Here is a 15,271-nt window from a genome sequence, read left to right as displayed (position 1 = left end):
TTCCCAAATTGTTGTTTAAGTTTGATATTTGTCTGTTAAGCACACTTAAACCTAGGAAAGGTTTCAGAAGTGAAAAACAGTTTGAATATCAAATTCACAAGCAGAAAAATTATAAAATAAAACAACAGGACACAAACTTTACACACTGGAGCCAAAGTGCACATTGAAAACTAGTGCAGGCCTTTCACACCCGCCTGAGGAGTAATCACAGTGCCATTGGATAAAGTTCATAAACAAAATTACTTTGCAATTTTTCCTGTATTAATCTGCTTACATCCACCAATTCTAACCAGAACTTTATCTCTGCTGTTTGCTTTGCTTTATGCACATTTAGTTAAAATTCATACAGTTGAACTTGTGGTTGAGTGGTTATCAGGACTGAGTATTTTCCTTCACTCAATCATATAGGGCTGTTCCATGGAAAGGTATGAAAGGGAAAAGTTGTTTCAGAGAACAAACTGCATCCTAGAGGCTTTTATTGTACTCCCAGTACTGTTAACTGGAATGTGAATCACATTGTAAAATACATCATTTCATTTAATGCATTAAAACAGAAAAGATTCTCCTGTAACCCCCAGTTCTGAGCAAATTTCCAACTCTGTCCCCTTAGTTCCAGGAAAAGGTTCACTGTATCAAGATTGGTAGAATTTATTAATTTTTATGGCTCTCTAATCAAATTGCTCCTCGTGTATCTGCCCAAGATAGATGCACCCAATTTCCTCAGCTGCTGGAAGCTCTTCTACAAGACGGTATCTCACAGTGCCTGTGAAGGAAATTCAGTGATTGTTTGATATTCCAGAGCTGCCACAGCTTTTGCTGATACTGTGTTTTCTAACTGCAAATATGAACCAAGACTTTTTTTCCTGAAAAGAACAGAATAGCACGTTGAAACACATCCACAGTAAATTGTTATTTAAATTATACACTGGCAGTTAATTTTCCCCAACGTATCTTCAAAGCAGCTCAATTCCCCAAACTGATGGAAAAGTACTTTGTTTTCGTTACAAACACAATTTATACATTTTGAAACGTCATTTTAATTAATGTTATACTGCAAACTGAAGCAACCAAATTTAGATAAAATGTCATGTAGGCATGAAAATTGATTTAGCCCAGCCTCACCCTGACAAAATTAGGAAAAAAACCACTAGCAAAGGGATTTGAAACACAACAACTTTATTTGAGAAGTACCAGCAAAGTTTTGTCACTAAAAATTGTAGGAAAATCTTTTAAAACAGGCAACTTGTTTGATGATTTTAAACCTCTTCTTGCTCAGCAACTACCAGCTGGAGCAGTAAAAGTGCAGACACTCAGTTTCTTAAAAGCAAAAGTGAAAGAACTGCTGAGGGATTGTGCACCAGCACAAAAGCATCTCTTGCATGAGAAGCCAAGTCAGAATCCACTGGCTTAGCACTAAAATTGCAACCAGGTGAGAAATACTTTGGTAACAAACTCTCCCCCTCTGTAGCATTTTCTATTCGTGTATCTCAACACAATTCAGCGAGGACAAGATTTCAAATGAGTACAAAAAGGGGCTGTCACAGTTGGAAATACCCTCTGACATCTTGAAAACCTACTGCACAACTGTTAGTTCTGTATCAGAACCTGATCTGATAAACTAATTCCTCAAAGGTACCTGTGTTCACACAAGTGCATAGGAAAGCAGCTGTAGGTACATGTCACCATGTCCTGTGTCACATTTCAGCACCAAACCTGTTTTCTCCCACAGACACAGGAAAAGGGCACAGAACTGTGACACCAACTGTTAGCACTGTAAGCACATTGTAATCCCAACACCAGGACAGTGGAGCCACAACAAAGAAAGCTGCACATATTTTTAATGCAGTAAATAATTTCCAGACAACAGACATTTAATAGATTAAGAAAGGAGAAGTCACATGCACAACAGTTACGCAGTCAGGATGAAATCAGGACATGCTGCTTCAAAACCCCAGTTCTCCAACTCCTTCACTAGAGTGCGTTTCCTTTAGCTGATTGCAGCTCACCTTTATCCTCCAAACCCATCTACAAAGAAGAAACACCGCGGAGAGGGAAAATTATATGGTAGCCATTTCTCTCCAAGCCAGGCAATGCTCAAGCAGATGTTCACTGACTATCAACCTCCAGAGCCTGAATCCAAACCCTAATTAACCCCATATGCAGATGAATCACATTCTCACCTGGAGAGCAGGTCCCAGAACATCAATCCTTTCATCTCCTAAAAACAGACATTTAGCATTCCAGAGCTAGACTTGCAGGCCAAGGTTCAAACCTCAGCTGCCTGAGCTGAGTTAATAATTTTGCCCATTTATCTGCAACACAAGGACTTGTTACCTGCTTGAATCCACTCACAGCACGCAGATGGCTCATAAGGTTGGAAACTGAAGAGACAGACCTGTGCAGCAGTGAAAGCCAAATGTCTGGTGCTGTGGTTACTCTAAACCAGGCCACCTTTTCCAGACTCTTGTTTAATGTCAGTAATAAGTTATAATACTTCTTGTCTGCACAGCATTTCACAGCAGCTTCCTCATCAGTCAGACACAGACGAAGTCACTGTGCAGAATCTCTCAGGGCCTCAGCTGTTTCCAAACACCGTATTTACTCAAGGCTAAATAACCAAGTTCAGTAGAAAACCCTGGACAGGATTCTTTCTTGCTAACATAAACTGTTGCTTAAGCAGAACCGTAATGAACATATTAACGTGTTATTCTTTGTAATCACAGAATCACAGACTATTCTGAGCTGGAAGGGACCCACAAGGATCATCGAGTCCAACTCTTAGGTCAATGGCCCACACAGGGGATTGAACCCATGACCTTGGCATTGTTACAACCACCTTTTAACCAACTGAGCTGATCTCAGGCAAGTTCAATATATTATCATGCTATTACCACATTCTTACAATTATTTTATTAAGGAGAAAGGTATTTAGTACAGTGGTGTTTTCTCTTTCACAGGTGTATACTTACCCACATAATGCATATTAAGGGCCAAGTACTTGTACTGGAAGAGAGGGTTGTTGTGCAGGCTACTTCTTTGGATCTGCTGGAAGAAGGAGCTGACATCCCACCTGTACAGGACATCCAGCAACATGATACTCGGGACCCTCAGGGCCACGTTTAGAACTGCCTCCAACTTCTCCTTTGCAGCCATTCTCTTCCCTTTCTGCGAATTGGCAGCAGACTGTAAATAGCACAAGAGAGAGAGGAGTAATCAGATCAATCCCACTGTACAAACAGCCATCAGGCTTTGTGATCGTGTGAATGGGGCTTCCTGTGTGGCCACAAACGACTGAATGAATAAACTGAGCTAAATTCAAATCTGGACAAGACAACTTCTATTTTTGCTATATAAAGGTCAATTTGCGAGCAGTTTTTCCACAGTGATACTGTAAAATGGGGGGAGGGCAGGTTGATGACATTAAAATGGTCCAAGGATGTGCACTGAATAAACCTTCGTTCTTATTTGTACTAATTTAGCAGCCAAACCCTCAGCCAAAAGGCCCCAAGGTACTGAGTACTACATAAACATTAACAGGATCAGCATTAGAAAGCAAACACCAGCAAAATTCAGATACTACATCCATTTACCTTAGCACTATTTTTATGCCTCTCAAATCAAATAATCACCAATTAAAAGAGTTCCCAAAACATTTTAGATTAACTTCCTCAATGTAAATTGAAATAATTTTCCAAGACCTAAACTTTCAAAAACTCACTTGACAGCCTTCATTAACCTCTGCAAACTTACCTGTTTATGGAATTTGGGGGCTGGATGTTCTGGAGATTTGGACCAATAATGCAACTATTCTACTCATTTTAATGTAATTCATCACAAGGAATTGTACAAACTAAAGCCCAGATCCTCACTCACAAATACTGGAGAGTAACAATTTTGGAGTTTGCCATCAGATAAGATGGATGGTGCAGAAGGGCCCTTTTCTTTTCATAACAGAAAAAATGCTGGTCCACAACAGCATCTACAAGTCACCAACAGAACCACTCTGAAGAGCAAAGGATCAGTTTCCACACCCTGTCTCAGCCAAGACAGGCAGCAGCTCCTGGATGAAATGTGCTGGTTTTCCTGTTCATCACCTGCCCATCCCAGGAACGTGATTCACTCCAGGCTGAGCTTGTGAGCCACCAACTACACACTCAGTGTTAGGGAAGAGCAGCTGAAGCGTTCCAGGCCAAGGTGGGGATGACCCAGCAAGTTTTTATCCACAAGAAACCATTCAAATTAAAATGACAGGCAGCACAACCAACCCTCTGCCATGAGGTCCCAACCCAAATGCCTACGGGGCCAACAGGAAAGAAACTTCATCCTGACCAAAGAAACAGAAAAATCTGCACTTGAATTGCATTTTATTTAAAATAAAGTTTTACAGGACTTTATTCATGTTGCCTTTGTGTAGGTTATAACATTTTTTGCAGCTGTGCAAGTTTTACACCTCAAGTCAACACAGAAGTACAATATGAAGTGAAACCATGCAAATATACAGGAACAAAAAAAAAATCTCATTCACACAACTCAATCCTCATGTGAGGTTTTATTTGTGTTTTCATGGCCCAGGCACCACCACAAACTGTTCATGTGCACACCCCTCAGCCATATTCACACTTGGCAAGGCATGATGGCACAAAAATAATTCAGCTCAAGAAGTCAGGACAGATCAGAACTGAGATGTGGCTCAACAAACACAGGTTACAGGACTGATGTTGCCACTGTCTGGCCCTCAGTCTGACCTTTCAAGTTATGTAAATGCTGGCACTTTTTACAGAACTCTTGCAACAGCTTCACAAACCCCAAGGGGAGCACGTCCTTCCCCTTGCACAGGAAGCGCCTTCCCATCATCAGGCACCTCACACACCACCTGCGACTTCACAAAACTGCTCAAACAAATTAAATGGTCGGCCAGAAGACTACAAATATTTAAAATGCACAATCAGAACTATTGCCCAAGCACCTACTACAGAACCTGAGCATTCACAGTAAAAGCTGGATTGTACAAACAGAAATTGGAAGTTATACAGATTGTACACAAAGAGCTACAAGAAATACCAGGGCACACAGCTGAAATAATTCATATCAAAATATTTTAAATGTCCTGGAATTTTTCAAGGATTTTCTATTCTGTCAACTTCACGAACTTAATTAAAACTTTGAAATTAAGCTGTCTTCTGGTTTTTTTTTGCTGGATTCCTTTTCCAAGTAGATCAGGACACAGGGGTGGGCAGAGACTGAGTGACAGCTTTTCACTCTGTCATAAAAATACCCATGTAAAGCAACAGTAAGTACCTGACTTCAAATTACATTCTCAAAACTGTCAAACCTTTTCCAGTCATCAACAACCACCAAATATGTAGGACAAGAAGGAAATTTTCACTTTAGTTTTTTCTTTCCTTAATTACTCCAAAAGCAAAGTTCCATGGACAACTTCTCTGAATACTGAAATTTACCTGAGCACATCCAAATTAAGCTGGATAATTCTGCCCCCAAAACTCACACACACCTGAGACTTAGAGAACTAAAAAGTGAAGCATTCAGATGATCTAAGAAAACAATCTAAATTTCAAATGCTGTTACAACAAAAGCAAAACAAACTTCGAAAACCACGTCATGTGGCAACAGATGGGCCATGAGGAGCAGCCACTGCAACTCCTCAGCATCTTCTGCCCCTGACTGACAAACCACCCAACACTAATAAGGAACCCTTTGAAATTAACTCCACTAGAAACGTGGATGTGTTAAATAAAGCCTCAGTTGTAACGACTGCCAAGTTCTAACAGAACATAACACAGGCAAGCAACAAAGTCCATTGCTCTAAGCTCATTATATCGTAAAGAGCACTCACAATACATTATTTTGATTGGTGTAAAAACAAACAAAAACCCCACCACAACATTAAACCTCTAAACCCTTTAGATAAATGATGATGATGAGAGTTGCTGAATGTTCAGACATTAGAAAAAATATAGGTCACTTGTTTAATAAAGCCAAAAAATGAACTGGAAAGCCATTTGTTTGTGTTTCAAAATTTTTTTCCCATGATTTCAAACATCTCCCTGTTCCAAGTCAGAAGAAAAAGAACAGTCTTCCTCTCAGGAAGACTGTCATGGTTTAACCCCAGTCAGCAGCTCATACCACGGAGCCACTCGCTCACCATCACCTCTCCCAGTGGGGTGGAGAGGAGAATCAGAAAAAAAGGTAAAACCTTTGGATTGCTATAAGAACATCATAATAATTAAAATACATTAACTACTATAACAATAACTGTAATGAAAGGGAGATCCAAAAAGCAAAACAATAAACAAACAAAAAAGAAACACAAAACTGAAAAAGAGAGGAATATACCCAAGAGAAACAAGTGATGCACAACACCCTTGCTCACCATCCCCCTGACTGATGCCCAGCCTGTCCCTGAGCAGTGACTGGTGGCTCCCAGCCAATTCCCCCTGGTTTTGATACTGGGCATGATGTTCTGTGGTGTGGAATATCCCTTTGCCCAGTTCCTCCCAGCTTCTTGCACACCTGCCCACTGTCAGAGCACGGGAAATGGAAAAGTCCTGATTTAGAGTAAGCACTGCTTGGCACCAAAGAACCATCAGTGTGATATCAGTGTTATTGCCATACTAAATCCAAAACACACCACTGCACCAGCTCCCAGGAATAAAATTAACTCAATCCCAGCTGAAACCAGGATGGAAAACTTCAGACTTCACACCTTGTGATATTTGACCAAAACAACCCCTGAAAATATCCCATCAAAACAGTTTAGGGACCATGGATTGCTCCTTTTTGTTTTCTAACAAGGATTCTTCAAAAGTCTCTTCCTCATCTGACATACCCATTTTGACAAAAGCATATTCCTGGTCAGCTTTAAAGAATATGGTAGAATTAGCAAAAAAGAATGGGAAGGACAGGACAGGACACGAAGGAAGAGACGACACCAAGTCTGTCCCAGTTCATTCCATCAGCAGAGCAGATCACCCTGAGTGTGCTCAGACAGGACATACCCCCTCAAAGACAACACACATTTTCCCTTTGACAGAATTTTCTTTCTGAAGTTTTGTCATGACATAAAATTTCAGCTTAAGCTGTGAATTCTGCCACTTAAACCAGTGTAACTGTTGTTTCTGCCCCAACATAAATATAAATCTATCACATCACAGGCAGAAAATACACCCTGGTAAAAAGCAGTACAAGAGGCCACAAGAAACCCACATCCACTTATCCAAGTAGACACAAAATTACATCAACAGAGAAGAGTTTCTACATTTAGGAAAGCCTTAATCATAAATTTACTTAGTAGTTACACAAATATGCTGGAATATCTGAAAATTTAAGAGTTACTCTAATACTATTGCCATCAAAAATCCCCAGAAAGAGACAGTAATTCCAGACGGGATCAGAACTTCAAAACCAGGCTTGTTACTGCAATATTCAGCCTTACAGCTGTGAACAAGATGCTCGTTCTCCTACAGCATTACAACCTAAAACACTTGGCAAGATTGATTCTGTTTCTCACATCTATGAAGTTCTAGTTACTTTGGATATACCCATTAACAGGCAGTTAGACCTGTAGTCCAGTTTCCACTTTAGACTATTTTTCAGTAATACATTCTGGAGTAAAAAGTATCACCAGGAAAACCTTTTGTCTTCCTACCAGGTCAACTTTGCTAGACAGACTTTGAAGAAAAAAAAATAAACCCAATCTGAAATCTACAACTTTTATCTGCAGCTACAGCAGAATTCAGTGTCCCAGTTCAAAAGCTAAAACTAGACCCATGGCTGGGCTGCACCCAAAATCCATCCCTCTTTATGCCTGCCCTGGTCTGAGGAGCAAAAAGAATTTGAAGTACAGAAGAAATCCATTCTTCAGAGACTTAGATCTTTATGTTACCAGTTTGGGAGGGAGAAAGAAATAGAAGCAAAGGGAACGAACAGGACAAAAATGTTTATCAGATATACACTTAGAAAAGAATTTCCCTGAGAGTCTGTAGGAAAAAAAAAACAAACCTAGAACGCAGAGCATGTGAGTCACCAATCCATCAAAAGAGTTCTTTCCCATGCAGGCAGAGACACGGGAAGGAAAAGACTATACAATTTAAATTGGCTAACAAGGACAGCACTCAGAAATTTCTGCTGAGAAGGCCAGATCGAGCGAGATACCAAGTGTGCTAATAAAGCAGTGAAAGCTGCAGACGTGCCCGGCAACACCGGCACTGGCACCCAGTCAATTAACACTCAGTTCTTGTAGATCACTAGAGTGGTTCAGCAACACCAAGGAATAACCAGAGTGTTTAGCCTTCAATTTAAAGGTTTAGAGAGAGTTGGTCAGCAAACAGATCGATCTTGCTAAGTAAGCATTTAACAAGAACAAACAAATTTTATTTCTCCTTTTTTCCCCTCTTTTTTCCCCTCTGGTCTGACAACATGGATTGCTATACAGCTGCTGCAGTGTGTGACCAGGGAACCTGGAAAACACAGTAATTCCGACATTCCTACTCACTCAAGACTCATTCGGTTGTGAACTGGGACACAGATAAGGTTAACCATTCCAAACAAATACAGAACATATTTTCAAAACACAAATATTACTGCAAAACAAATTAGGTCAACCTCTTATCTGTTCACAGGGACTTCAGTGAACATGCATTCACATTAAAGGCATACTGAAAAAGGACAAAAATAATTATTATTCTCTGCAGTTAACCTTCTCTAATCTATATTTCCAACGTTCATTAATTCTAGTTTTATATGAGCAAGAATAAAGCCAATCCAGGAAAATGAAGATACATATCACAGAGCTGTGAAGTTTTCTTAAAAGATTTATTTCTCGATTACATTTTTACACTATGAACAGTTTCAGCCCACTCTCAATTATACAGCAAATGCATTATATTATTTATAGGCAGCCTGTAAAACATCCTGCGTCTTTTATTTTTCATAATGAGCAGGAAAGACCAGGAAAATGAACCTGGGGACTAACATGTGTTAACAAAGACTAACAGATCCACCAGGTATGCAGCAAAATCCTCCTGTGGATTCCTCCAGGATCCGCATTTTGTCTGGGTACAGTCAGTTCAAACCCAGTCACACCAAGAGGGGCTCCTTGGTTTTGAGACTGTGGCTTAGTCAGACACCTGAAAGACAGGAGTCTAATTCATTAAAATTAAATTATAATTAATAGTGTCTTTAATTAAAATCTTCAGAAGAAAATCTAGATTGAATCAACAAACTAAACTGATCTGAGGTCCTTTTTGGCTCCACTGTTTCTTGCCAGTCCAAGGTTTGGTTTATTAACTAGTTATTCAGCATTTTTTTTGCCATCACAGCCGAGTTTGCAAGCCCACACCTACAAGCCTGCCTAACCACATTTGTATCAGCACATTCTGAGAAAATCTGGGCAGCAATCCCAAAGCGCCTCTGCAGAGGAGAGAATACCCAGAGGACCTGCACGCTGAGCATTAATGACAGCCCGGGGATGATGCAGTCTGTGACATCCCACCTTGGAGAGCGGGATCACCGGACGACCAGACACACAAGTAAAGCTGCCAAACCCCATAAACCTCACAAAAAAACCTGCAACCCAAATGTGTTACCAGGGTGAAGTTACACGACAGGATGAAATATATTTCATCCTCCTCAGTTGCTCAGTTTTTAGCCATTTCAGCTACAGAGGGAGTCTATGTTTAGAATCTGCAGTGCCAATATCTAGGTAATTGACTGATAAGAAGTTAAAATATAAAATAAGACTTTCAAGATTTCTCCAGGTCAACACTGATCAAGTTTCCATTGCTGCTGCTGCTGCTGCCTTATCTGTTTGAGTCACATAAATAAAGAGCATCAGCCTCCAGGCCTGTGAAACAGGCAGCTCAGCTTCCTCCAGCACTCAGGCTTGTGCAACAGAAATACCAAACAAATGGTGAAAATATCTAGAAAAGTTCCTTTTAAAACATGTTCAAACTCAAGACATGCAACCAAAGAATTCTTCCAGAAAAACTCCACAAGTACCGACTCCTGAGTGCTCCTCCCAAGTACAGCACTAATTAGAGAGCAGCAGGGCCTCTCTGGAACGAGAGGAGATGCTGTAAGAGCAGCGAAACGGGCTCAAGTGTCTGAATCACACTGAAGGGGCTGGACTGGAATATGCACTTAAAGAGCAAAACTACAGAGAACCATCCACTCTGACCACATCAAAAACTGCCAGGTGCATTTGGAGCTACAAATGGATTCAGAAGAGTAAATCACCACCCAGGTTCCAGAGGGTGGGAAGAGAAGCCATCGATCTGCACGTCTGTGTGAAGAGCAGGAAACTGACCCAAGTTCAGCAAACACCTCAGAATGTTTTTTGGAGTGCAACATGAAACACCAGACAGGCTGATAACAGCGTTCCAGGACACATCCACTTGTTCAGATCTCACTGGCATGAGGTGCCTTTCTGCATCTGCACCAGCTGCTGAACCAGAGTGAGATACTGATCTCTTTCCACCATCTCCAAAGGAAGGAATTCCCCAGTATTTCCCCAGTGCACGTTGCTCAGTTCGTATCTCCAGCAGAATCGAGTAGCTCTGACATCAGTAGCTCCTCATAAGACTGATAAAAACATGGTGAATCCTGTGCTTTGGACAAGCAGCAGTTTTATATCGCTCTGTAAGATTTTTCATGATCCTTCCACATAATGGTGGTCACAAAGATAACCATTTCCTAATGCTAATGAGTTTCAGAATTAATTAAATCCTTTAGTGATATTATGACTCAAAAACCAGAGCTGATTACCATAGTTATTAAAGATAACTAGAAACAAAAACAGCTTCTCATGCACAGGCAGCTCATATTTAGGATAACAGGCAAATATAAGCCAAGGTTACAGATAAACAGAAGGCTGAAATAGCTTAACAGCTCCCACCTTAAGAAGTATTTTTTTAATATTCAGATCTATCTTCATTAACCTACAAACAAAAGAGATCAAAGAGTAATTATTTTCTGCTTCTTCTCCTCCCACATTTGATTTCTACCGACACGTTACACACACGAAAAACCCTACCTGAAATGCATGTAAAAGTAGGCGAGTCTGAAACAGAAGTTAACAGAAACTTTTGTACTAAAAACTGCATAAGAAATGAATGCTGCAACACCTACAGACTTCAAATAAAAAGTATTCTGAATGAGATCACAAATGGCTAATATTTATGAGTCAAATATATTACAGAAATCCTGCTTTTCTTTGGTAAATAGATGCCTCCAGTATCTAACACTCTCCCTCGTCTGCTGATACTTGCATGCATTACACAAAAGAAATTCAGGTTTTTTCACTTTATTCTCCCAACCACATTATTTATGCACCAGGTCCCACACACACCCTCCCAAAAAGGCAGCACAAGCAGAAGATAAGAATCCCTCTGAGAGCTCCATCTGTCACAAGTATACTTGGTACGCAGAACTACTCTTGAGCACGGAAGAAAAATGAAAATTCTCATCACAAACCTTATTTTAAAAGGCTACAGAAGGTCTCAAAAAACCGACTGACATGACATAAGTAAGGAAGATGGAAAAAGCCCTGTTCTCCACGCCACGGGCAGGCTGCTCCTTACATAAGCATGACCATATGCTGCTCCAGGGCCCGTCTCCAGGAAGGTCCGGGCTGCGCTCCGTGACAGCGCCTGGCCCGGGGGACGCACGGCCGGCCACGGGCACCGGGGCACAGCCGGGGAGGGCGGGCAGCACCGGGGCCCCCCGGCCACGGCAGCACCTCGGTCCGGGCGGCAGGAGCCCGGAGCGCTTCCCCGGGGCAGCACAGGCAGGTGGCGAGCCCCGACAGCCCCGTACCCCGAGCCGAGCCCCGCCGCTCCCGCCCGGCGCAGCTCCCCGCGGGCACCCCGCGCATCCTCCCGGCCCCGCTGAACTCCAGTAACCCCGGCGGCTCTCGGCGCGGCGGAGGAGGGGAGCGGGGAGGGGAAGGGGGGATGGAGGGCGGGGAGAGGAGCGGGGGTGCCGCACACAGGGCAGGCCGGGGAGCCCCGGCACGAGCGCGGACCCGCGGGGGGCGCGGGAATCACCTGAGCCCGCGGGGTCGTCGCCGCCGCCTTCTCCTCCTCCTCCTCCTCCTCCTCTCCCACTCCTCCTGTCGCTGCCGCTGCCCGGTGTCTCCGCGCCTCTCACGCCAAGCGCGGCGGCGGCGGCTCCTCGGCTCCCGGCGGCAGAGCGGCTGCTCGAGGCTCCTCCATGGCCGCGCCGCCGCCTTACGGCGCCGCCGACACGGCGCGGGCCCGGCCCGCCATGGCCCCGCAGCTGCGCGCGCCGCCCGCCCCGCGCATGCGCCCGCCCCGCCCGCGGCCCCGCCCGCCCCGGCGCGGCTGGAACGGGGAGGAGGGGGGAGAGGGCCGGGAATTGCACTAGGAGGGTTTGGGTCTGGGAGGGTTTCGCTCCCCGCCGGCCACCGGGGACTGGCTCTAACCCCGGGACCACTTCGCCCGCTCCCGCCCCCACGGAAGGGCCGAGGTTTGGGTTTAAACTCCGATCGTGGGTCCTCCCGGGACGCGCGGACTCGCCGGGGCAGCTGCGAGCCGGGGATGACTCAGTCGGTCAGCACAATCTGAGGTGGCGTCTGGGCAGATGGTTAAAAGGCAGCCCTGCTATTTTAATAATACTTTTTAGTGGCCTTGTGGAACACAAAGGGCTGTATTAATTTCAAGTGCTAAGGCTGACTCTGTTTTTCCAGTGTTGTACTGCAGAACCTCCAGTCATCTTTGTTGTGAGACCAACCAGAAAACCACCAGAACTTCTGTTCCTGCACTGTCATTTTTCAGCTGCAGACCTGAGCCAGAGGCAGCTCCCTCAGCACAGTTCATGCTTCACAGCCCTTGCATGAAAAGTCTCACAAATACCTACCCATCCTATAAAGGCCCTACCAAACATTCCTAAGTGCTGTGGAAAAAATATGGTTTAAGAGAAGTAATGTTTTTTACTCTAATATTTAAAAAAAATACAAAGCCACATTGTCTGGAATGAGAAAAAAACTTTGCTGTAGTGAGAAATGAGGGAATACACTGAACTGGAAAATCCTGTAGTTCACTAGGGCTGGGCTGGCCAACTCAATAATTGCTCTTTTCCTTCCATCTCTAATGAGAACTGGAGCATTCACACACATACGTGTTAACAATGCGTGGCCTCAACACAGTGTCTAACTCTGTGAAGCAGATACTGAAATAACAGGTTTGGGTGTCCATCCACATTTTGCTTTGCAAAATTACCCTTGTCTGAGTCCCCAAAGGTTTTGAAGCCACCAGAAGGGTGGTTTGAATGTGTCTGTGGTTGGCACCTGCCCTGCTGCATCCTCAGGGGGTTGCGCTTGGTGTTCACATCAGGCCAGACTCCCAAACTCCAGTCAGTCCAGAATGCAGCAGCAGAAGATCAAATGGCACGAGTGATGGGGGTCTCCCAGACCTTTGCAGGTGTGATAGAGAAACTCACCACAATTTTTCACAGGTTTCAGACTTTAATGCTGTTTGAAACAATAATAGGCTTTGTATTGAAAATTGTTAGTTTGAAGCAATCAGTTCATGTAAGGATTCCTAAACTGAGTGAGTCTTCATTTTAGAAAGAACAAACCTGCATGTCCAGCCAAGCTAAGGACATACATGTGATTGTTACTCATAAGTATTCCATGGTCTGGTCAGGCTTAGGAGGTTCACAGAGCCCAGGGCTTCTCTGATTTGCTCAGGGTTTTCTCTTAGCAGTTGGTTTCCTCCTTTGTCAACTAACAGATCCCTGCATGACAAGTGTTGGCATCTTTTATTTATCTTGTTAATAATTATGCCACTATCACTCCATCCTTCTGTTGTACCCGGGGTAAACACACTGCTCCAAACCGTGGACTGTTTCACCAGTCTGCAGCCACCCCACTTTGCTGCCTGGCTCAGCCTACTCACAACTGCACCCTTGTTCAACACTTGCCAGTACCCCACTTCTTATCACAAGGAGTATGAACCAGCTGTCATATAAGGCATAAGAATTTCAGCTTCATTTCTAGGGGCTGCTTGTCTACTCATGCCTTACATGGAAAAAACTCATGAGTCACTTCTTTTCTGTTCTTTGTGGGCTTGGTTCAATGCTGACTGAGGTCAGGCTGATGGTGCAGGACCTCCAAGTCCTACCTCTCTGCAATGCTGCGTGAGGGATGAAAAGACAGAAAGAATCTGAGAGGGACAAATACATATTCACAACTATAGACAGCAATGGGTCTTTACAGGAGTGGAAATATCTATTATTAATAATAATTTTAGAAGTAATTATATCATGAATGTATTGTAGCAAATGCCCAAAGTTCTTGCTTCAATTTGCAAGCAAACATTACGAACTGAACCCCACCTTTATTTCATTCTGTCATCTCTCAGTATATAATTCTGAAAATGTATTACTTCACAAAAGCAAAGGTTTTCTAATGAACAGATAAGGTATGTGGTGTTAGCACTGTTTTGTCAGGCAAGGCTTTTTAAAAGCACCTCAACTTTCTGCTTCATTTCTCTGGAATTTTAAAAGCCTTTCCTGCATTTAACACTGGGCAGCTGAGAATTCTGAACTCAATGGTTGTTCATCTCCCATTATTAACAGAGGCCTTTGGATTCCAAAATTTCAGTGATCAGCAACTGAAGACTGAAGGGCACCACTATGTTGACATCTCATTAAAGCGTTGAAAAGACCTTCTCAGAGTTCAGATAATGTGGAAGCCTGATTTGTCCATGCAGATGGACAAATGCCAGCACCCCAAACTGCTTACAAAGAAAACCCCTCATAAGAATTCTCAAAGACCAGCAAAATATGCTGACATTGCATGCATAAGGTGGACAATAACATGGGCAGTTTTATTTCAAGATTTTTACAAGCAATTGTTTCAAAAAATACTCATACATACACATGTAAAAGCAAAGGAATGTCCTAATGAGTAGGTTACATTGCATAAAGTCAGACAAAAGTTAAATAATGCAAAAATTAAGATTGCCTGTGAAACCTAATTTGGTGCCTCATGTGTATAACACTGATGGCAGCCAGCCCCCAAAGACTTTCTGTTCTCTTCCTGCAATTTTATCCCATTCACTAAACAAAGGCAAGAATAAACTTTAATTAAACTTTAATTCCTGCAGAAATACGTACCTGGGCACAGAAATTGGGAGCATTACTGGGTCCCACAACAGCAACACAGCCAGTGCATTTCTCTCTGATTTACCTGCTCTCACTTTGTATCCCCAGCTCAAAAATTCACCTGCTT

The 15,271-nt window shown here is 43.0% G+C and overlaps 1 protein-coding gene across 1 annotated transcript in view; it reads right to left on the bottom strand.

Moving 5' to 3' along the window:
- The window catches only part of RNF145 (ring finger protein 145), a 48,775-nt gene extending 36,468 nt beyond the window's left edge, over nucleotides 1–12,307 (bottom strand). Inside the window, exons 1-2 of the mRNA XM_071570004.1 lie at nucleotides 12,063–12,307; nucleotides 2,970–3,183 (exon numbers count right to left, since the gene is read on the bottom strand). Coding sequence (XP_071426105.1) covers nucleotides 2,970–3,153 — 184 coding nt within the window. The 5' untranslated portion in view covers nucleotides 3,154–3,183; nucleotides 12,063–12,307. The remainder of the gene's footprint in view (nucleotides 1–2,969; nucleotides 3,184–12,062) is intronic.
- Between the last annotated feature and the right edge of the window lie 2,964 nt (nucleotides 12,308–15,271).

The sequence above is a fragment of the Pithys albifrons genome, chromosome 15, assembly GCF_047495875.1.
Source record: "Pithys albifrons albifrons isolate INPA30051 chromosome 15, PitAlb_v1, whole genome shotgun sequence".
In the NCBI taxonomy this organism is placed as follows: Eukaryota; Metazoa; Chordata; class Aves; order Passeriformes; family Thamnophilidae; genus Pithys; species Pithys albifrons.
Note: the sequence above shows the minus strand (reverse complement) of the source record. Positions and strands in the feature narration are given on the sequence as shown.